We start from the raw sequence: 21,786 nt of genomic DNA on the forward strand, positions 1-21,786 counted from the left end.
TGAACTATTGTGGGCGAGACCTTTCCATGGGTGACGATACCAAAACAGTGTCTACAGTCTCCGTGAGATCTAGCCTGCACAAACTGGCTCAACACTCAAATGCAAAACCAAATCCATGACAGCTGAGAACGATGAGACACTTCCACATATTTCCATCTCTTTACCAGATTCACAAACTCAAATATACATTAATGGCAGTTTCAACAGCTACATTTACAAACAAAAATAAATTTAATAGTCCAAAAAGACTACATTCATGAAAGTTGAAAAGCTTTGATAAACAAACTGATATTTCTCCTCTTCCCCCACAAATACACATGACCTACAGAATTACAAAGTAAGTAATAAATCTACAACAGAAAGGCTTGAGGGGAGAGGGGAGAAGGAAGCACTTTATAAAATGTTTCTATTCTATTAGTCAAATCAACCAGCCACTTTCTCTGCCAGGAAGATTCAAATAGATCATACAAAAATAAGGATTGACAAGAAACTTTCATAAATCTGTTAAAATACAATGCCTAATTTGCAAAGATTGTTAAACAATTAGGCAAATCCATTTTGTTTTATTTACAAAAAATAGAATTAGGGGGGGGGGGGGGGGGGAAGAGCAATTTGCATAGTTTGATCTATCACCTTCCCAAAGAGCCCACCATGACTACAGCTGCCACTGAAGTGTCTACCACTCTCATTTCCATTGAAATTCTTCCCTTCCCCAATATAGGATGCCCCGAGTCAGAGACACCATCACTGTTGGATGGAGGAGGCAATGTGGTTTTGTGGGGGAGAGATGAAAGAGGGGATGGAAACTTGACAATGCCAAGACCTCTTTCCCAACTTCTCAATTGGTGAACGTTTTACACAAAATTCTAAACTTTCCATGTAGGAGCAGATCTCTGATTAACCCAGTGTTCCCAAGAGGATAGTTTATCTTCAACGAAGTGGCCATTGTTGCTGTATCATCCCAGGAGGGGAGCGGATACTGATGCAAATTAATTACAAAATAAGGGAAAACAGTGCATGAAATCAAGAAAATTCCTTTTTTAAAACAACATTGTAGCCTGCAGGCTTTCAAAATCCAACCTTTACAATAAATCTATATATGTAACATTCTTCACTTTCCTCTTCCCAATATTTTCCCCTTATTTAAGTTAGGTGTGCCAAATTATGGAGAACATATAGAGAAAGAAAAAAACCAGATGGAAATGTCAAGAGCAAAAAGGCTTAAAACCTCTGAAGAAAGCTGAATTAACCGCCAGACTTTAAGCCTTTTTGAATTTTGGAATATAATTTTTAATTGTTTTCTTGGATGTTAAAGAGCTTAAGAATTTTATATTGAAAGTTCAGTACAATTCTTTGGAGGTGTTGGATATTTTATTTAAGAGCAACAAAGCTCATTCGAAAATGTTTGGTTTTGCGGTTACAATTTTGAAAATCAGCCTTCACATGATTGCAGACTGCAATATACAAAAGATTGACTGCAGAATTAAAAGTAATTCAATGCTTAATTGCTATTTTCTGCAGTCACTGTACGATATCTATGAAGCAGTACTGAAGTACAGCAAATTGCAACCATGTGCTGCCACAGAGCACATACTTTTATTCCTTACACCTTTCCAGTTACTTGGGTAAATGAATGCTTGCCAATCTGGTAGAATATTGTTGGGAACCATCAACGAGTGTCTGAAAGCATAGGACAAGCAAAGGATGCTGAACTGATGTTCTCTCAACCTTTTAACTTCAGCATCGCAGCCATGTCCTATCGAATATCGGGGTGCTAAAGACATTTGCAATCCATTTACCAGCAAGTGCATGATCCGATTCTATTAACCCTTTTTATTTTTTCTTGCACGGAAATGAGATTGGACATTGAATTGTATTTTAACAATACAGCCAAGCAAACCAGAACATTATTCCCCTTCAATAACGTTTCAATAGAAATTATGACCCATTTTCAGTTCTCTCAAAAATCAATTTCAAAATTACTTAGAATTGCACACTCATTTTCTTGGACAATTTTGACGGTTAAATCAGTTTGAGCACTTTATGTCATTGATTTTAATCTTATTTTGAAATATAGAAATAAAAGTTATTTGTGCATTGAGCAACTGTAGGCTAATGGACTGCTCCAACTCAAGCTCATTATGTTACTCAAAACAGGAGGGGGAAAAATTAACCCTGGAAGACAATTCACAAAGCTTTTTTAAATCCCATGATCCTCAGCGTAAAATGAACTGGATTTGTTCAAAATCCAACAGCCCCAGTACTTTGTGCTTCGTGAATAATAACAATCTTAAATTCATAGGTGCTGGTCTTTATCCTTCTCTGATACTTTTTATTTAACTAGAACAAGCATCAGAGTTTAGCACAAATTTCTGTAGTCCCCAGAAAAAAGGGCGTATAATAAATCGGGAGGTAGTTGGGCTGTTGTAAACTTAAAATATAAACATTAATATAAGTTTCTTTTATTTAAAAAAAAATCGACCAATCTTTTGGATTAACAGTAAAACTGCTCTTCCGTGACAATGCTCCCTGACTAATTTAGCTATAGGACATAAATTTCAAATGTTTTTTGGTTCAGGAAGCTTGTTAAAATGTTTCCATCAAACTCTCGCATGATATTAGAATGAGGTGTTTTACTGGCTGACATTGTTCAATTTCAGTCGGGTACAGTCGGGACATGGGTCCACACCATGATTCTCTGCTCAGAAGGGAAATGTGGCATGTCATGTTGCCACAAGGAACTGATGCTTCACTCCAAGACCAATCACACTTGCCAGCTGAAGCATTTCCACATTCCAACTCAACGGAAAAGGAATCGGGTGACTGCAGTAGATTATGAAATGGTTTATCTATATTTTATCCTGAACACCTTTCAAAAGACTTACAACATTTATTTTTGTTCAACATATTGGGAACATGGCCAATTTCAAACATTGACAATGCTTGCGTAGCCTACCATTCAAAGAGGCACCAGGAAATAGTAGGCAGTTTTAGCATTTCTGAAACCAATCAAAAAAAGTATTCGACTGGTTTGAGTTTGCCATTGATTGGGTACATTGCCAGCCTCAATGAGCTAGGTGGCCTGTTTCCGTATTGGTGACCAACTGGGAGATTTGCTTAGTCTCACAAAATCATGCAGCAAGTTAGCATGTTATAAGATTTGATTCCAAAGTTTCTCACTTTTCGCCATAAATGATCAGAATTAACTCCGAATTAGCATAAGTCCAATGAAGGAAATAAACTCAGTTTTCACAAATCAGAGAACTGAAAATGGTGCTCCTGGTGCACTACAAGTCCCACAGATTTTCGCATGTTCTCCTGAATCATGTGGCATTCTCAACCAGATTTTACTCAAAAATGAAACAAGCCAATCTGGTTTGATACTATTTGAAGCATGAATTTTTTTAAACAATGGAAATAATATCTTGCTCTATAATGCTCAACAAAGTGGGGTGTGGGGAGAGATGGAGCTAACAGTCAACTACCTTAATCTGAATTTCAGGAGTGAACACACTGAAGCCAGTCCTTCTTTGTTGCTCTCTTGCTACCATTTCTCATACTTCAGGCTGATGACCTTTACTGCTAGTGAGGCCATTTGGTTTGCCTCGATTTTCTACTTGAAAACATAAAAGGTAAAAAGTACTCAAGCAAGGTCCATTGTGCATCTTCACTCTAGCTAAGATGGATTGTGAAAGGGCAAGGTGAAGACCCGTAATGGATATGGGGATATGGGAAAGGGCAAGGTGAAGACCCGTAACAGATTGGGAAAGGGCAAAGTGAAGACCCGTAATGGATTGGAAAAGGGTGAAATGATGACTTGTAACTACTTGGAGAAGAGCAAGGTGAAGATTTATAACCTGTGATAAAAAAAATCTAGATTGAAGTAGCAAAAATAAAATATAATATCTAAAGACACAGCACACTGGCCCAAAGAACAAGAATTGGCTAAGTATTTAGAAATTCAATGAGATTCAAATGAGTGAAACAAATGGCTCTAACTGCCTTTTCATGTCTCTTTAAGAGCTGTATGTGTAATAGCCACTTTTAAACTTGGATTTAAGCTCTCATATCGTTTTGTACTCAAAAAGGCCAAATGCATGCCAAACTGCCTTTGCATGCATAAAGGCATTTATGGCTTGTATCCTATGGCTCAACCAATTTCAAATGTTGAAACCGAGAAAAAGCAGTTTATAAAGAAAACAAGATTGAGCACACGCTTACACTTCACACTGATCGGACCTGGAGGCCGAGATCATCGCATGGCAGATTCTGAGCAAATATTTGTCAAGTGACATAATGGAGGAAAGAATGCAGTGTACTGTTCAGCACCACGATTCCTTGGAAAGTGCTAATTGTCAGTTTCAGACTCAGAGATACTTGAACCCAAGGGAAAATTTGCATTAGACGGACAAGGTTTGCCCTTCCTTTCACCTTGTCTTCCTTACACTCACCTCGTTCAGTGGGCTGGAGGAACATCACCTTTAGGGCCTCGGATTATTTTGACACCAACATGTGAACACATTTTGAAGGAGATGCAGAAAGGTGAAATTTAAGAGGGCACATAAAGATGATTTAAATAGGGATTTCCTGTCACAATGAGCGATAAATGTAGGTTGGCCAGAGATTAAAGTGCTTATCGCACACCATCACCTATATGGTGACATACTCAGCAGGCGGGATTGTGTTAATTTCAAAATAAATCTATTCCAGTACTGTGATTACAGAAAACTCTAAGAGTATAATTGCAGTAGGCAAAAAGGCAGATAATGTGGTAAACTTTAAACCTCTTCAAACATTAAGTCTAGACAAAGCAAACGTAGGCTTTTAAGACTTGAATGCACCAAAGAGTTAATGCAATTGTATCAACATGCACGCACAGCAGCGTGGTATTTAGATATTTTAATCCATGATCTCTCTCCATAAACTGCATTTACGTGGGCTTCAACATATTACTAGCATCTGAGATTTTGAGCTCTTCTAACGGTAATGACACGGTGCAATTTTTTCCATCCGAGTGCAGACACACCGGGCATTCTTGGAACCCAACCTCACCCTCTGGACACACGCTTCAGTTTGATTGAGAGGTGCAGGCAAAGCTGTGCAGCAACTCTGCTTTTGGTAATATTGTGTTCATCAGGCACCTGAAGCAGGAAGATTTCTTCAACACCATTTACAATGATGAGCCACGGGCGTTTTCTGTTAATGTCAAGTGCAGAATCTCAAGAGGTGAATCACCACATGGGGCGGCAATCTCGCAAAGATGTTCACCATCCTACCAATTATTTTAATCTCCCTTTTTTTTCCGGTCAGTGATGTATGTTTTCATGTTATATCGGATCTGAACCGAGACTTGCGTGGACATTTTTCGTAAAGGGCCGAGGGGAAGAAAGATGGGGAGATTTGGTACCATCCCCAATAACACTCTCCCGTGTTTACTCGGTTAGTGCTTGCATCCACAGTCTTCAATCGGTGTTTCTTTCCCTGTTCAGCTGTCGTCATAGGTTCATGCGGAGGTGTGCTGGTCTGTTCGGGGGCACGGGATACGTTTGCTTTTTGAAAGGCACAGAATTCACGCCCATGGGATTCCGAATCGGCAATGGAGCAGATGCCTCTCCACTAACGGTTACGTCCATCTGTTCCATCCCAGCGTCCATGGGGTAGTCCAATGACCCACGCCCTCTTGGCGGTTCCATGCCGGTTCCCCGACTCCAGCAGTCGGCAGAAGAAAACTTGATCGGGCTGCAAAACAAAGAGGCATGAAGTGGACTATTCATTGAGACCAATCTGTTTTGAGCTAATCTAAGAATGTTCAAAACATACATGGTGGGAAACCATCCAGCATCTTTTAACATTCTATACAAACCTGCATAAAAGAGGACCCACATTTGAGGCAACTCGCACACAAGGTGACCTCTCTCCAGCCAAACAAAAAAACCTAAAAAAAATCATGATTCATGTGAAATAAAGTATCACCAATATGAGCTGAAGAAAGAGAAAAAAGCATAACTGACACAAAATTCAAGATAATTTTGGTTACACTCTGCACTTTGTCATGTGGAAATGCACAAAACATGGAAACTGACCATGCAGCAAGTACAAAGTGCTGGAGAAACTCAGTGGGTCATCTGTGGAGAGAATGGACCGGCGACATTTCAGGTCGGGGCCCTTCTTCAGACTGATGCCATCTGACCCGCTAAGTTTCTCCAGCATTGTTTTTTTTGCTCAAGATACTAGCATTTGTGTCTCCATTTAGCAAGGTACTAAACCACCTTTTAACCCACCTTTTCCATTGATCTATCTAGTCCAATCTTGAACATAAACATGAATTCCAACCTCAACCTGTCAGCCTGACATTGACAGCCTACTGTCCATTTGTGAACAAATTGAGTTCTTAAGGAGAATCCAGTAGGTTCACCATCATTTTCACGAATTGTGGTTCATTTCCATCTTAAAAAAATAAGTAAATACACTTTCAATTAGCTGCCCCTTCCTCAAGAAGGGAGCAACATTTGCCAACCTCCAGTCTTCCGGAACTTCATCTGTGGTTAACGATGATGCAAAAATCTCTGCAATTTGTTCCCTGCTTCCCACAATGTCCAAGGGTGCACCAGGTCAGATTCCGAGGATTTATCTACCCAAATGTACTTTAAGTCTGCCAATAATTTCTATAAGGTCCAAGACATCACTCATTTGCCTCAAAGTAAAAACTGATGAGATATGTTAATTAAAAATCTCACCCGTTTTATGTGGCTCCACATATAAATGGCCGTGCTGATCTTGAAAGGAACCTATTCTCTCCCTCGTCACCCTTTTACTCTTAATATACATATTTGGATTTTCCTTTACCTTGTTGCCAGATCCATCCCTTGCCCTCTTTTTGCCCTTCCAATTTCCCTCGTGTACTCCTACATTCTTACAGTCGATGAGGGATTCCCTTGATCCTGATTGCCTGAACCCGATGTATACTTCCTTTTTTTCTGATCAGAGCCTCGACATCTCTTGTCCACCAAGGTTCCCCAAACTTGCCAGTCTTGATCCTGCACCCTAAAAGGAATACTCTGTCCCTAAACCCTTCCTATTGCACCCTCAGAGTCTCAAACTTGCCAGATCTCTCTCTACCTGCAAACAGTCTCACCAGATCAAACTCTTAGTTCCTGCCTAATGCCTCCAAAATTGGCCTTGCCTCTATTTAGGACCTTAACCTGTGGACCTGTCCTATCTTTTTCCATAACAATTTTGAAACAGAGCTCCCGTGGGAAGCTCACACAGACACAGGGAGGATGTGCAAACTCCGTACAATTTCCACTTGGTCCCACATCCTGGTTTTCCTGATCAGTATCGAAAGAAAAAATGGCATCAATCTGTCCTCCATCTCTCCATCAGGTAATTTGACTTATTCAGTCAATATGTACAATAAAATTCCCATGATTACTTCATCGTCATGAATCACGTCATACTTTTTTGCATTTTACTTCCACTGCCACTTCATACTTTTTTGCATTTTACTTCACCAGCATATCTCCAGAGATATTGAGAGATGCACAAGGATTGGGTACTTTTTTGCTATGATTTTAAAGTGATTTTAGCCAAAATCTGTTCTTCGCCTGGTTTGACCTGCTGTGTACTTCCAACATTTAGTGCATAGACTTCTAACTTATGGGTTTCAATTCTACAAACATATCCAGTTCACCGAGGATTGAAATTCTTAGGGGCATGTGTCAGAAGTGTGGAGTTGCCCAATACAAGGGTTACAGGGGAACTGAGGCCAATAACCTCAGAGGTGAGTGGATGAGAGAGAGGGGTATTGCTTTTGTGAACATACGAGAGCAGGCAGGGCCACTATTCTGCAAAATTTAAAAGAATGAGAAATAATATTAAAACAAATATTAAAACATGCAAAATTCTCAGTGAGTTTGACAGGGCAGTGATGTGAAGCTGTTTCTCCATGATGAATGCCTAGAACTAGGGGCTCACAGTCTAATCGCTTGGGGTTAAAACATTTGGGATTGTGCAAAAGAGAAATGTAGTCACTTAAAAGGATGGTATCTTTGGAATAATTCTCTACCCAGAAGCTATGGAGGCTCATTTATTGATTACATTCAAAATAGAATAATCGGATTTCTGGATATTACAGGATTCGAGGATAAGGCAGGAAAACAATGATGGAGAAGTTCTGCCAAGGTCTTGTTAATTGGCCAAGCATTAGAGGGCTAGCTAGTCAGATCCAGGCTGGTATTTTTTAACTTCCTCTGTTCTTAGATACTTCAGAATATAGAGAGTATGGAATTACCTCACCGGAGTCCTAGGGCTGCCAATAAACCTGCGAGGTGAACGGATTTTTGGCTCATATGAGAACTTTTCCTTAACGCTTTCCAGTACTGATGGAGCCACATATGTGAATCCCTGAAACAGAAAAAGAAATGGTGATGTCTTTTCAACCTCTCTTGCCAGATTGCAGTTTCACAAGCAACCATGGCTCTCTGGTACCTTGTTCATGAAATTATTCACGCTAATAGAGGCAGTGTAAAGTGACAGATGGTGGTAATCACAAGCACATGTAATCTTACCTCAGACAAGACACCTGCACTTTCCATTAGGGGCATTGCATCAAATTTCAAAGAAACATCAACTCTGAACCTTTCTCCTTATTTCTCACAATATAGTTCCTCAAGTGCCATAGGAAAATATCCCAAAAGGTTCCTACATCTCAGAACTCACTCTATAATCCCAACTCTCTTTATCAAACTCTTCCTTCCTTTGGAGGCAGGGTAGTGTTGACTACTTCAAGTTTGTCTCCCCAAATGTACCTTAATTCGGGTTTTTGTACTGTCTGGACTAGGAAATATAATTGATGAAAATCTCTTGGGTGCATACAAGTAAATAACTTCAAGAAACACTCTCCTATTCTGAAGAAAGACTAATCCACAATGGTAACTATCCCCTTACTCCACTGATGGTGCCTGAGATGCTGAATATTTTCTGCATTTTCTGGTCTTTTCTAATATATATAAGGTCCTTTAATTAGCAAACCTAAATTAAGATGTAGTCAGAGAGACAAGGTTGTAAATGTTATAGAAAAAAAGTCAAAACAACATCAAAAACAGCTCCTTAGTTCAGAGAAGCTACCAAACAAAACTTCACCTTATTTAAGATTAATCAGCAAGAATAAAAAATTGTCACTGCCAGACCAGAGTGTAGGGTGGTCAGTGGTCATGGAGATACATTGCACTAATGACAACGCAAATGGGGCAAATAGCCTGTATCATGTTCCAGGTGAGCCACATTTTCCCATCCCAAGTTCACCAAACTCTATTTGGTCACCCTTACTCAAGTCATTATTTACTTGTTACGCACCCAAGAGTTTTTTCTCAATTATATTTCATGGCCCAGACAGCATGACGATCACTCAACTTGATCAGCATGAAATAAAACAGCATAGGTAGTTCTGCAATAATAATCAATAATTGGATGTACTGTGATCGATGAATTAGGGAACACTATGTGTATTATGTAGGATGAATTGATTATAATATAATTGCATCAGAAATTAGTATCACGCTTATCAGACACAAGCTGCCAGTTTCACTGTGGAAGGTGAAAGTGTTTCTTTGGAAAATGACAAAAAATAAACTGTCTTGGGATAAAGGTCTTGGAAAGAAATGTCCTATTTGATTGTAACCTCCCCTCAGTAATCAGATAGCATTGTCTCAAGAACAAAGGCTACCAGTTTCACCTCAGGAAGCCATGTATGAATTACTTTGGAAATTGACAACCTTCTATTGATACCTGTGCAACGACACTTCGTTAATCAATGTAAGATAGCGTGTCTTTTTTTTTTATCTTGCAGTAAATAAACTCATTACAAACAGCTTTAGTTTTGAAAATACTGCAGGAAAAATAATTTTGTTATTGCGACTCTGAAACTCGCCACTAACCCTCTCTTTTACAGAATTGTTTTAATAACATGATTTTGTATAAAGTAGATCTTAGACACGCAACTAATGTTTCTAATCAGCTGGACACTACCTGTAGTTACAAATAATTACTTTAGAAACGAAGAAAGACATAGTATAAAAAGAGGAAATACTGGAAATACTCAGTCAGGCAACATCTGTAGGAGGGGAAATAGTTTCTATTTCCTCATCTGCTGCCTCAGTGCTGAATGTTTCTGGCACTTACTATTATCTCAGATTACCAGCGTTCGCAGTACCTTTTCACCAAAACTCGTGGAATATCAGACTGGCTTACCAGGAAGACTTGATTGGCACTTTCGCTGAGGGTCGAGTCATCAGGGCTGTCAACGGGTGTCTGCCGTGTGAACTTTGAATCAAACTGACTGACATCATCATCTGATTGCTGAAGATAAAAAAAGGCAAGATTCATCTGCATCTGTCTGACAAATCCCGAGGATCTTCCCAAGTTTTGTCTTCACATTCATCTTTTCTGGACACTCAGCACAATTCTGAACAAAAAATGTATTTTGTTTCTATAGAGCCTGGTTTAGCAAGGTTAAATAATTACATTGGTGCAAAAACTCCCCAACAATTTAAACTCGAGGTTGCGGCCAATTTGCATGTTTATTTTGTGGGAACTTTCGCAAACCCTCCTCTTAGATGCAGTGGAAAACACAAAGGAAATATAACAGGTGTGTTTCAAGAGTAGGAGAAAATCACGCACTCAGAAACATGAATTAAGAGAGACAGAGATACAGCATGGAAACAGGCCCTTTGGCCCAGAGCCCACTCTGACCATCTGTCAGAGCTCTACAAGTTTATAACTAGCAGAACAGATAATGGCAAACCTGCTGTTGTGGTGTATGTGAATTTCAGAAGGCCTTCAACACACTCACAAATGGGTTTATTGCTCATTTACATAAGAAATATAGATAATATATTGGCATGGATCGAGGATAAATTGACAAACGTAGAAGCACACAGGTCATTTCTATGTTGCTAGCTCTTACCAAAGGGGTGTCAGGGCCAATTGCTCACATTTATATCAATCATTTTGATGAAGGATCAACTGCAAACACACAAATTTGCAGCTGACAAATTTGCGGGTGGCAATGTGAGCTGTGTGGAGTATGCAGAAGGGCTTCAGGGGAATGCAGGTAGACTAAGTGAATGCACATGGAAATGGCAGGTGGAAAACAATACGGCATTAGTAGCATCACCACTTTGGTACAATTAAAAGAATCACTGAATTTATTTTGAATAGTGACCATTTGCAAGGTTTTCATGGTCTCCGTGCTTCAGTGGCCAAGAACATAAATCAAAGTTCATGTGCAGATGCAGCAATTAGAAAGGCATATGCTATCTCTCCCTTTATTGCAGAGGACAAGAACACAAGGATCAGGGCAAACAGGATCCCAACACTAGTCACATTTTCCCATCTCCACCCTTTTCCGCCTTCCGCAGAGACCATTCCCTCCACAACGCCCTGGTTAACATTCCTTCGCACCCAAACCACCCCCTCCCCAGGTACCTTCCCCTGCAACCGCAGAAGATGCACCACCGGTCCCTATACCTCCTCCTTCGACTCTGTCCAGGGACCCCGACAGTCCTTTCAGGTTAGGCAGAGGTTCACTTGCACCTCCTCCAACCTCATCTACTGTATCCGTTGTTCAAAATGTGGGCTCTTATACATCGGCGAGACCAAACTTAGACTGGACGATCGTTATGCTGAACACCTTCGCTCAGTCCGCGTGAACCTACCTGATCTCCCGGTTGCTAAACACTTTAATTCTTCTTCCCATTCCCACACTGACCTTCCTGCCCTAGGTCTCCTCCATGGTCAGAGTGAGGCTAAACGCAAATTTGAGGAACAGCATCTCATATTTCGCCTGGGCAGCTTAAAGCCCTGTGGTGTGAATATTGATTTCTCCAACTTCAAGTAACCCCGGCATTCCCTCTCTCTCTATCCCTCCTCCACCCAAGTCGCACCAACTTCGCGTTTCACCCAACAGCTAACAATGGCCTGTTTCCTTTACCATCGTTACTTTTTTGCATATCTTTCATTCATTGTTCTTTATCTCTCTACATCATCGTCTATATCTTTCCCGTGACTTTCAGTCTGAATAAGGGTCTCGACTCAAAACGTCACCCATTCCTTCTCTCCAGTCCCGTTAAGTTACTCCAGCTTTTTGTGTCTATCTTTGTTCTTATGATGTAGGTCCTGGTGAGATCACAACAGGGATACTATTTTAAGGTCAGCCTCCCCACCCAAGGAAGGATATAGCAGGTGCGCAGTGAAGGTTTACTTAACTGATTTCTGGGGTGACTGTTTTTTCATATGAAGACAGATTAAGCAGACGGAGTCTATACGCTCAAATTTATAATAATAAATTATGTGCTCATTAAAACAAACAACAGTCAAACATGACTTTACAGGACAGATGCCATGAAGAGATGTGAAAACCAAGAGGTCACACTCAAAGTTAAAACCTGGGGAAAAAGTGCCTTCAGCCTGTGGTAATGAATCATTGAATATCTCTACCCAAGAGGGCTGTGAAGATTCAGCCACCGAGTACATTAGGTACTAAAGGTGACAAGAGATATTAGGTTCATACAGGAAAAGGTAAAAAGGATGAAAGAATAAATGGCCTAGTGCTACTTACTATTCCTATGGTCTTCTGCTTTACTGGTTTTGCTTCAATAAAAAGCTAACATGAACAAGGTAAATGGCTTCCTCCTGTGCTAAACCAAGTCTACAATTCCAACATCCACAATCCACACGCATTTTATCGAATTAACTGCTTTTGAAACAGAGCTCTACCAAGTCCAATGCTCGAAAAAACATTGGTAACTGGGTTCTCTAAAACATTTATCTAACAACTTACGCTGTCAAATCAGCTCTTTAATAATTTCCAGTTACTGTGAGCTTGCAAATTGATTCCTATGCTCTAATGGTGATTACATATCAAAATCACATTGGCTGCGAAATGCTTTGGGCATTCCAGATTGGTGAATTGCAAGTCTTTTTGTCTGAGAGAAATGTGTCACAGTTCCATCTTTCAGATCGTTTTCATAGTGACTGCTCATTCAATTGGACAAAACAATCCCTCAGTATGCTCGAAAAAACACTGCACGGGCCTGGATAATATTCATCATTCAACTAGCAATAGTAACTGATTATCCATCATAATTTAGGTTTTTCATGGGACTATATACAATTTTCTCTGCCTTGCTTCCACAAATGATCAAGTTCAAGTTATTTTTCTTGCTACGAATTATATGAGACATCCCGAGGTCATGAACTGCAGCACAGACTTTTTATCAACTTTCTTTTTAATAAAGGTAAACTCCTCAAAACCAATTTTGAGGAGTTTACTTTTATTAAAAAGAAAAGTAAACTCCTCAAAACCAGTTCAAGAACCACATGGAACTTTTACGTAAGTAGCCCAACAATCCAGGAAGAGCGCAATTACAATGCTTGCCCTCTGCAGAGTTTGTTCTCTGGTAACACATGGACAGTAATTAATCCCAGCACCCTGCAATGGGGAGGAGTACAATGGAGGTTCTCTGTCCCAATGACTGTTCACTGGTTGGTGCACAACCCTGATGCAATCTACCATCGGCCCCAAATGCCCCTGTCAATTGCCATTTGTAGTATAGTTTCAAGATGATCAAGAAGCAGGACATTGCTCATCTTTAAATATGCACCTTGGATGTCAATAATCGGGAAGCATAAAAAGTGCTGAGGAAACGCCATTACACTTACCAGAAATGGCTTGAAGGGTGGTTCAACTTTACGAGCTAAAAGATCCTCCCAGTTTGTATGTCTGAAGAAAGGATGAGCCTGTATTAAACATGTCAATGGAGTCATTAATGAGGGACCAGAGTTCCAAAATTAAAACTCACATCAAATTAGTACATGCAACATTAAACCTGCACTTAAACCATTTACAGAACTGGTTAATAATCTCACTTGTTGTAAATAGAAACTTGAACTTCACAAATTAAAGTTTATTTTCAAAACAATCAAAACACTGATTATTAAAAAAGTAATAAGCCTGCTATGAATTATAGTGGAACATCCTGAGAACATAGCTACAGTGTTCATATAAAAGAGCCATTTTAATTTGTACTTAAATAGCGTGACAGAAATATAACCAGCTGTGATAAATACAAAGAAACTGAAACAGCATAGTGAAGTTCCTGTGTATGGATCCTCGGAGTAGCAAAGTGCGGAACTAATCATAGAGACATACAGCAACAGGTCGACCAAGATGTCCCATCTAAGCTAGGCCGATTTGACTGGGTTTGACCCATGTCCCTCAATTATTTTTCCTATCCATGTTCCCACCAAAATGTCTTTTAAATGGTGTCATTGTACCTGCCTCAACTATTTCCTGATAGCTCGTTCCATATATCCAGCACCATCTCTATGAAAAAGATGCCCCTGTTCCTATTAAATCTTTCCCGCTCATTTTAAACTTATGCCCTCTAGTTCTTGATTCCCTTATCCGAGGAAAGAGACTCACCTTATCTATTCACCTCATGATTTTATACATCTATCCCTCAGTCTCCTGCATTCCAAGGAATAAAGTCCTAGCCTACCCTTCACTCCCAATAGCTCAGACCTTCGAGTCCTTGCAAATCTCTTCATTTTTTTCGAGCATGATAGCATATTTTCTACAGCAAGGTAACCAAAACTGAATACAATACTCCAAATGTGGACTCACCAACGTCTAGTACAACTGTTACATAATGATCACACACAAACTGGAGAAACAGCACCTGATATTCCACTTGGGTAGCTTACAAAATAATGGTATGAATGGTAATTCTAAGTCACTAACCTATAAACAACCCCTCTTTTACATTTCCCCCCCTCTTCCCTATGTCCATTTCTCCCCCCTCCCCCCGGCTCACCCGGTCCCCTTCCACTTGTATTCCTTCCTCGGGCTCCACAATTCACACTTCTTCTATCATTATCTCACACTTTGTGAGATAAGGCATCATCAACTCCCTTACTCGATACCAATACATCGTACTGCAGATACACCTTCCCCAATGCCCTGAACAATGTATAACCGTTAATTTTGTCGACAATTTCCCCAACAGTAAACCCTTTCCTACAAACCTCCTATAACTGTACCCCTTTTTCATATCTACATTAGAACACACAAATCCATCCTCATCTCAGAGCTTTGCAAACTCACACACTGAGATAGTTTTCAATGTTTCCTGCCAAAATAGGCTATTTCACATTTTTCCACAGTGTACTGCATTTGTTGGAACTTTGCTCACTGGCTTAACCTATCTATGTTCCTTTGTAGCTTTCTTATGTCATCTTCCCAACTCCATTAAAGGATTTTCAATCATAACTGCATTACAACACAAGCTGGGCAGTTCCCATAATGAGACAGATAGCTTTTTTGGTCTTTGTAATAAGCTGCTTATTTTCTTTGGTTCAAAGGTTCCTCTGGAAAAAGTGGCCCATCCACCCTCAAGGATTAAAGAAAAGCAAAATGTGAAATGCAAATTTTTATTCCAAATCTGACCCAAACATAGGTACTGTCAACAACAATGGGGGCACAGGGGGTGTTAAAAATACTCTGTATTTTCCTCAGTACAACAGTACATTTCCTCCACAGATGTTACCTGACCCGCTGAGATCCTCCAGCACTTAGTAGTTCTGGATGAACCCAGCCAACTGCCTATTGAATATCCTGGGTACATGGGTGGGGGAAGGTGGGGAACGATCTTTCTGCACTCAATTCTCTGGAGCTGTGGTGAGCTCCAGTTACCTTCTATGTCCAGGTGGCATAATCCCAAACCCCTTCTGCAAATACCTCAATAGGCTTGAAAACATAATAATGCTGGAGGAAAAGCTTTTGTCTTGAGACACTTAAAACTATTACAATCAAAGTAGATAATGTAGACAGCAACAGCATAAAATAGGAAAGCAGCACACAAAGTATTGTTTCATTTAGAAACAAAAAGGGAAGATAGAAGATCAATTCTGCAGGGAGTAAGGGGAATTTGGAAAAGGAATAGTGAATTACTTTGTTACCAATTCAGATTTTGGCTCGTAAAGCTTACCAGGAACCTCTACGTTCTGGTCACAGATGAGTCATATTATAGGAATTATAAATTGATAGGAATTATAAGATGATAGGAAGCAAGAAATCGGGTAATTGAACATGTTGACATGCATTAGGCTGCAAACATACCTGAACATCAGCCGCATCCCCAACTCCAGCTCCAAGGCGGGATGAAGCATTTCTTTTTAGCAGCTAAAAGAAAAAGAACAAATTTCAAATGTCTGGTGACCTGAGAAAATTACATTAGCAATTCAAAATGGGTCAAATTGTTAAAGGATCCTTTTTCAATTACAAGTTACAACATGGAAACAGGCTCTTCAGCCCACCAAATCCACACCATCCATCGATCACTTGTTGATACACTAGTTCTACACAGTCCATACTTCGGGCAATTCGCAGAGGCCAATTAAACTACACACCCCCACGCCTTTAGGATGTGGGAGGAAACCAGAGCACCCAGAGGAAGCCCATGCGGTCACAGGGAGGACGTGTAAACTCCACACAGACAGCACCCAAGGTCAGGATCGAACCCAGGTCTTTGGCGCTGTGACGTAGCAGCTCTACCACCTGTGCCACTGTGCTATTCAAGTTCCCAATTTGGATTTTGACAAGTTGTCTAGATTTCTGACTGCACACCATGTGGCGTTCGAGACATTGTGAAAACATTGCCACAAAACACAACATTCTAGGTTCTGCTGTGAAATGAAAGTCAGCATTTCAGGACCTGAAACATTGACATTTTCTCTGTATACATATTAAAATGTCAGTGTTTCAGGTCCTGAAATGCTGACTAGGATTTCTGGCATTTTCTGTTTTTGTCTCATTTGCTACTGGGGTCAATTAGCCATATGCATTGTCTAATAAAAACCTTCCATAGCTGAATGAGCAACAGGGTTCAAAACAATGGAACAAACAAGAGGAAAATTCCTTGTGTACAGGGATTCAGCAGCGACCGAGTCTATCAATGGAACAGAGAGAGGAAACTCAAAATCAGGAGGCCCTATGGCCTCTCAAGCAAGCTAAGCATGGTTGATCTGATTTAGCCATAACCTTCCCCATCCCCCCCATTCTTGTTTATCAAGTATATCTACCTTTGGCTTTTCATCTAGGTCAGATGGGATATTGGTTTAGAGGATGAAGAAAATAAAAAAATAAGCAATGACATTTTAAAGCCCACTGACAACATGGAACCAAGTTGAGAAAGTGAAACTACAGATAAACTCTAGTCCCCCTGAAATCCACATGGTAGAACAAATTCTGGCGGAGCTTATTGCAAATGAAAAAGGGTGGAAGCAAGAGCCTAGAAATTGAAGTGAATTCATATTTGAGCATTGTTAACCATCCATGCTATAACTTGATGCCCAAGCAGCTGAGCATTTTGAGCCTAGGACTCCTCAATGTCATAATCATAATCAGAATCATACTTTATTAGCCAAATATGTTTTGCAACATACGCGGAATTTGATTTGCCATACTGTCATACCAATAAAAAGCAACAAAACACACAAAATATGTTTTAACATAACATAAACATCCACCACGGTGACTCCTCCACATTCCTCACTGTGATGGAAGGCGAAAAAAAGTTCAATCTCTTCCCTTCTTTGTTCTCTTTTGGTCGGCGGCCTCGAGCCTTCTGTTGACAGGATGATATTGGCTCCCTTAACCGGCGGTCAGGCCTTCCGCATCGGGGCAATCAAGCTCCCACATCGGGGGGAATCTCAGCTCCCTGTGCCGGGAGATCGGAACCCGGGTCGGGGCTAGTCGAACCTCCTGCAACTTTGGAGCTGCCTGACATCAGTCTCTACCCAACACTGTGAGCTCCTCGATGTTGGAATCCGCAGGCAGCGGTTGGAGCGTCAATCCCAGGCAAGGGAGCGCAGGCTCCGATGGTAAGTCCACTGCAGGACTCAAAGTCAGTTTCGAGCAAGGCCACCAGCTCCAGGATGTTAGGCCGCAGAGCGACTGGAGATACGATCCGGAAAACAACCGCATTTCCGGCAAGATAAGAGATTGAAAAAAGTTTCCCCCGACAACCCTCCCGCACCCCCCACATAAAACAAACCAGAGAACATTAACACATACTTTTAAAACACACTAAAAATAATTTCCAGAGGTGCTTCGCCTAGTACTGCCAATTCAGGGAATATTGGTGGTTTCCAATACTACAATTCAAATAAACAAGCTTGAATAAACCATAGACATCTCTCACAGAAGTGCTGATTTGATTCACTATTCTACGTGGACCACCATCAAAGCAAAAATGTCATGCATTTTCCTCAATAGCTATTTCTGCAAACAATTTATCACATCTACAGGTGACCCGAGTAAAAGAGTTTTCTGACCGATGCAGTAGGAAGAACATCAGATTGAATACCTTTTTTAGAAGGTCTCTGGCTTCGTGTGTGAGGTAGGGCGGCAGATTGAGTTTACACTTCAGGATTTTATCGATAGTCTTCTTCCTGTTCTCGCCAGTGAAAGGAGGCTAAGCAAAGTTTATGAAACTTAAATCAACAAACAAGAATTTGATAGAAACGGCTATAGAATCTTAACTATCACACAATGTCCCAACAATTAATAACCAAAAGCATTTTTGGCAGAGCTTAGAATATGAAGCCACAAATTATTTGGTAGGGAATAAAGTAAAACACTTATTGGTTCCCTTTTCTCAAATTACCACATCCCACGCCCCTTTCATTCTAGTGCAAAACTGGAAATGGGTCAATTTTACCATCTTAGAAGACCACAGAGGCACTAAAAATCAGTAAATTCAAAATTCTTATCTACAAATCTCATAGGAAATATTCATGAAAAAGACAAAATGGACAGATCAAAAGGGATATTTATTGTTGCGCCACTCTCCATTTGTCTGTTCCACTTGGCTATAAACAGTGGGTATTGCTTAACAACTGAGATACCACACCACTTCCTGCCGATCATAAAGTGTCTAACAGCAGAGTTAGATTAGCACAAGACCTTGGGAAGGAAGAACAGGGTGAGAATGTGAGGGTCTGACTGGAAACAGTCTGGGAGATTATGGCCTGGTGGTCATTTTGCAGTCATGGGCAAAAGGAGATGATTAGGAGATGTCCAAGACCTGGCGTGATAGGAAAGTCTGGGAGTTGATGACCTGTGGGTTCATGGGGTGGTGAGGGATGCAAGATATCTTTTGAAGAACCAGATGAATACAAATGAATTTCTTATCTTGGTCAATTGTTGATTCTCATTTCTGTTAATTAATAACTTTTCATTCTGCCAGTGACAATACTGAATTACATAGAAACAAAGAAAATAGGTGCAGGAGTATCCATTCAGCCCTTCAAGCCAACACCGCCATTCAATATGATCATGGCCGATCATCCTAAATCAGAATGGGTGGTGTTTTGGGTCGAGACCCTTCTTCAGACTCTCTCTTGAAAACATCCAGTGAATTCTGTGGCAGAGAATTCCACAGATTCACAACTTTCTGGGTGAAAACATTTTTCCTCATCTCAGTTCTAAATTGTCTACCCCTTATTCATAAACCTCCTGGTGCTGGATACCCCCAACATCGGGAACATTTTTCCTGCATCTAGCCTGTCCAATCCCTGAAGAATTAATTTGCCTTTCTCACCAATTCACTGAAGTGATCATCTCAATTGAGACCGTTAAATTTTAAAATCTTTTGGTTCTTTTTTTTCCGTTAGAATGTGCACCATTTGAGATTTATGGCCAACTCATTTTTTATATCATTCAAATGAATCTTCATGAGATCTTTACATGACAACATTCTTCCTGTAACAGGGCAGCGTCAGCTAAATAACTGACATGCAATATGTAGCACAATTTAAAGATGATAAAGTTGATTACACTATGCCTGCTTTATATCCTAAAGTGTGAGAATCAACTTATTTGGCTGGACAGGATTTAGTGCATGTTTTGAGTTTTGCCTTGTTAGAGAGCTTTGGTTTAAACCTATGCGATCTTTCAACTGTAAGTGAAATAATAAAACCAAGGCTGCTTAAAGATTTTTTTTTTAAACATTACATGTAGACAAAATACATCCGCACCTCTGCAATCCAAAAGGATTTGCACTTATCAGGAATACTTTGTAGGAAGCATAGCAAAAAAACTCTAAATAATTTAGTTTCAATAAGAGCCATCTTAATTCAGGATATTTGAAATTATGCAAAAGAGTATAAGAAATCAGAATGCATCGGGAGGAATAAAAAGCACCTACAGAAATCAACATCCCTTAAGGTAGATGTACATTCATTTTAAAAGGTTGATGGCAATGGGCTATTGATCATCCATTTTGTGAACTAGAATTATTAATGCATAGAATAGCCCTGTCAACCAACACTTCACTTCTAACACTCGCACCAATAACAACCATTACTCAGATGTTGCTGTGAAGCTCACAAAATGCAGGCTTGTGTTGCCCCTTATCTTTTCCTGGTAGAATTTTATACAGTGTTAAGTTAATGAACAGTTACCAGTTCTGTGGTCTCATTATTAGATTACCAACTAAACACAAGACAATATCTTGTATTATCAATAGGCTGACAAACTCTCTATGGTTTGGCTCACTACTCCAATCATTGCAATCACTTTCCCCATTGTACTTTCAAGTACTGTAGTGACCATTTCACTGGCACATTTTATCCAATTAAGGTTTGTGGACAATTATTCCTAAGTCGGGACAGTAACACAATTTCTCATCACATCAGGTGGTCAACTACAGGATGCAAGTGATAATGATTTAAAATTCCAAAATAGAGAGTGGCATTGGACACTGTGAAAGGATTAAAAGCATGCAGTTTTTAAACTGTGCACCTACTGCTCCCGTCAGCATGTCATACATTAGGGCTCCTAAACTCCACCAGTCCACAGCACGATTGTGTCCACTTCTCATTAAAATTTCCGGCGCCCTGAGGGGAAGAAAAAGGGAACAAAAAGATCTCATTTCTGTCCAGTTTTGTTCTGTGTGTTAAACTGAAAAGAGGGGAATAAGAGAAACTAGCTCTCTCATACATTTTCCAGTAGAAACATGTAAAAAGTATTCTGATGAAGAAATCTATGTGCACCACTACATCAAGACAGTTTTCCTATCCTAAGTTCCATCACAGTATATCTTGGGATTGAAATAAAGAGCACCATCTCACGCACAAATGGTCAAACTCTTGTGCTCAAAGCAACATTCAGGTTAGAGAAGAAAATGAATACCAAAATGGTTGTGCACAGCTCTATGCACACAAGGAATAGATCATTGCACATATGTAATATGATGTAAGCCTTAACATCAGACTAGACCATTCATTCCACGAGCAAACCTGCACCAGGCACAAGGACCTGAATTAGGACTTTAAACTGTTAAGTTAGAAACATAGATAGAAAATAGGTGCAGGAGTAGGCCATTCGGCCCTTCGAGCCTGCACCGCCATTCAATATGATCATGGCTGATCATTCAGCTCAGTAGCCTGTACCTGCCTTCTCTCCATACCCCCTGATCCCTTTAGCAAAAAGGGCCACATCTAACTCCCTCTTAAATATAGCTAATGAACTGGCCTCAACTACCTTCTGTGGCAGAGAATTCCAGACTCACCACTCTCTGTGTGAAGAAATGTTTTCTCATCTCGGTCCTAAAAGACTTCCCCCTTATCCTTAAGCTGTGACCCCTGGTTCTGGACTCCCCCAACATCGGGAACAATCTTCCCGCATCTAGCCTCTCCAACCCCTTAAGAATTTTATATGTTTCT

The 21,786-nt window shown here is 40.2% G+C and overlaps 1 protein-coding gene across 2 annotated transcripts in view; it reads right to left on the reverse strand.

Annotated features, from left to right (window-relative positions):
• Positions 1-606: 606 nt before the first annotated feature.
• rps6kb1a (ribosomal protein S6 kinase b, polypeptide 1a) overlaps positions 607-21,786 on the reverse strand; it is a 59,158-nt gene continuing 37,978 nt past the window's right edge. Inside the window, exons 9-16 of one of the 2 annotated variants that reach the window (XM_078422500.1) lie at positions 20,868-20,958; positions 18,426-18,533; positions 16,178-16,240; positions 13,720-13,797; positions 10,249-10,356; positions 8,291-8,403; positions 5,864-5,935; positions 607-5,739 (exon numbers count right to left, since the gene is read on the reverse strand). In XM_078422500.1, coding sequence (XP_078278626.1) covers positions 5,496-5,739; positions 5,864-5,935; positions 8,291-8,403; positions 10,249-10,356; positions 13,720-13,797; positions 16,178-16,240; positions 18,426-18,533; positions 20,868-20,958 — 877 coding nt within the window. In that variant the 3' untranslated portion in view covers positions 607-5,495. The remainder of the gene's footprint in view (positions 5,740-5,863; positions 5,936-8,290; positions 8,404-10,248; positions 10,357-13,719; positions 13,798-16,177; positions 16,241-18,425; positions 18,534-20,867; positions 20,959-21,786) is intronic. The other variant, XM_078422501.1, reaches the window with a different exon arrangement.

Source organism: Rhinoraja longicauda, chromosome 26 (assembly GCF_053455715.1).
Source record: "Rhinoraja longicauda isolate Sanriku21f chromosome 26, sRhiLon1.1, whole genome shotgun sequence".
Classification (NCBI taxonomy): Eukaryota; Metazoa; Chordata; class Chondrichthyes; order Rajiformes; family Arhynchobatidae; genus Rhinoraja; species Rhinoraja longicauda.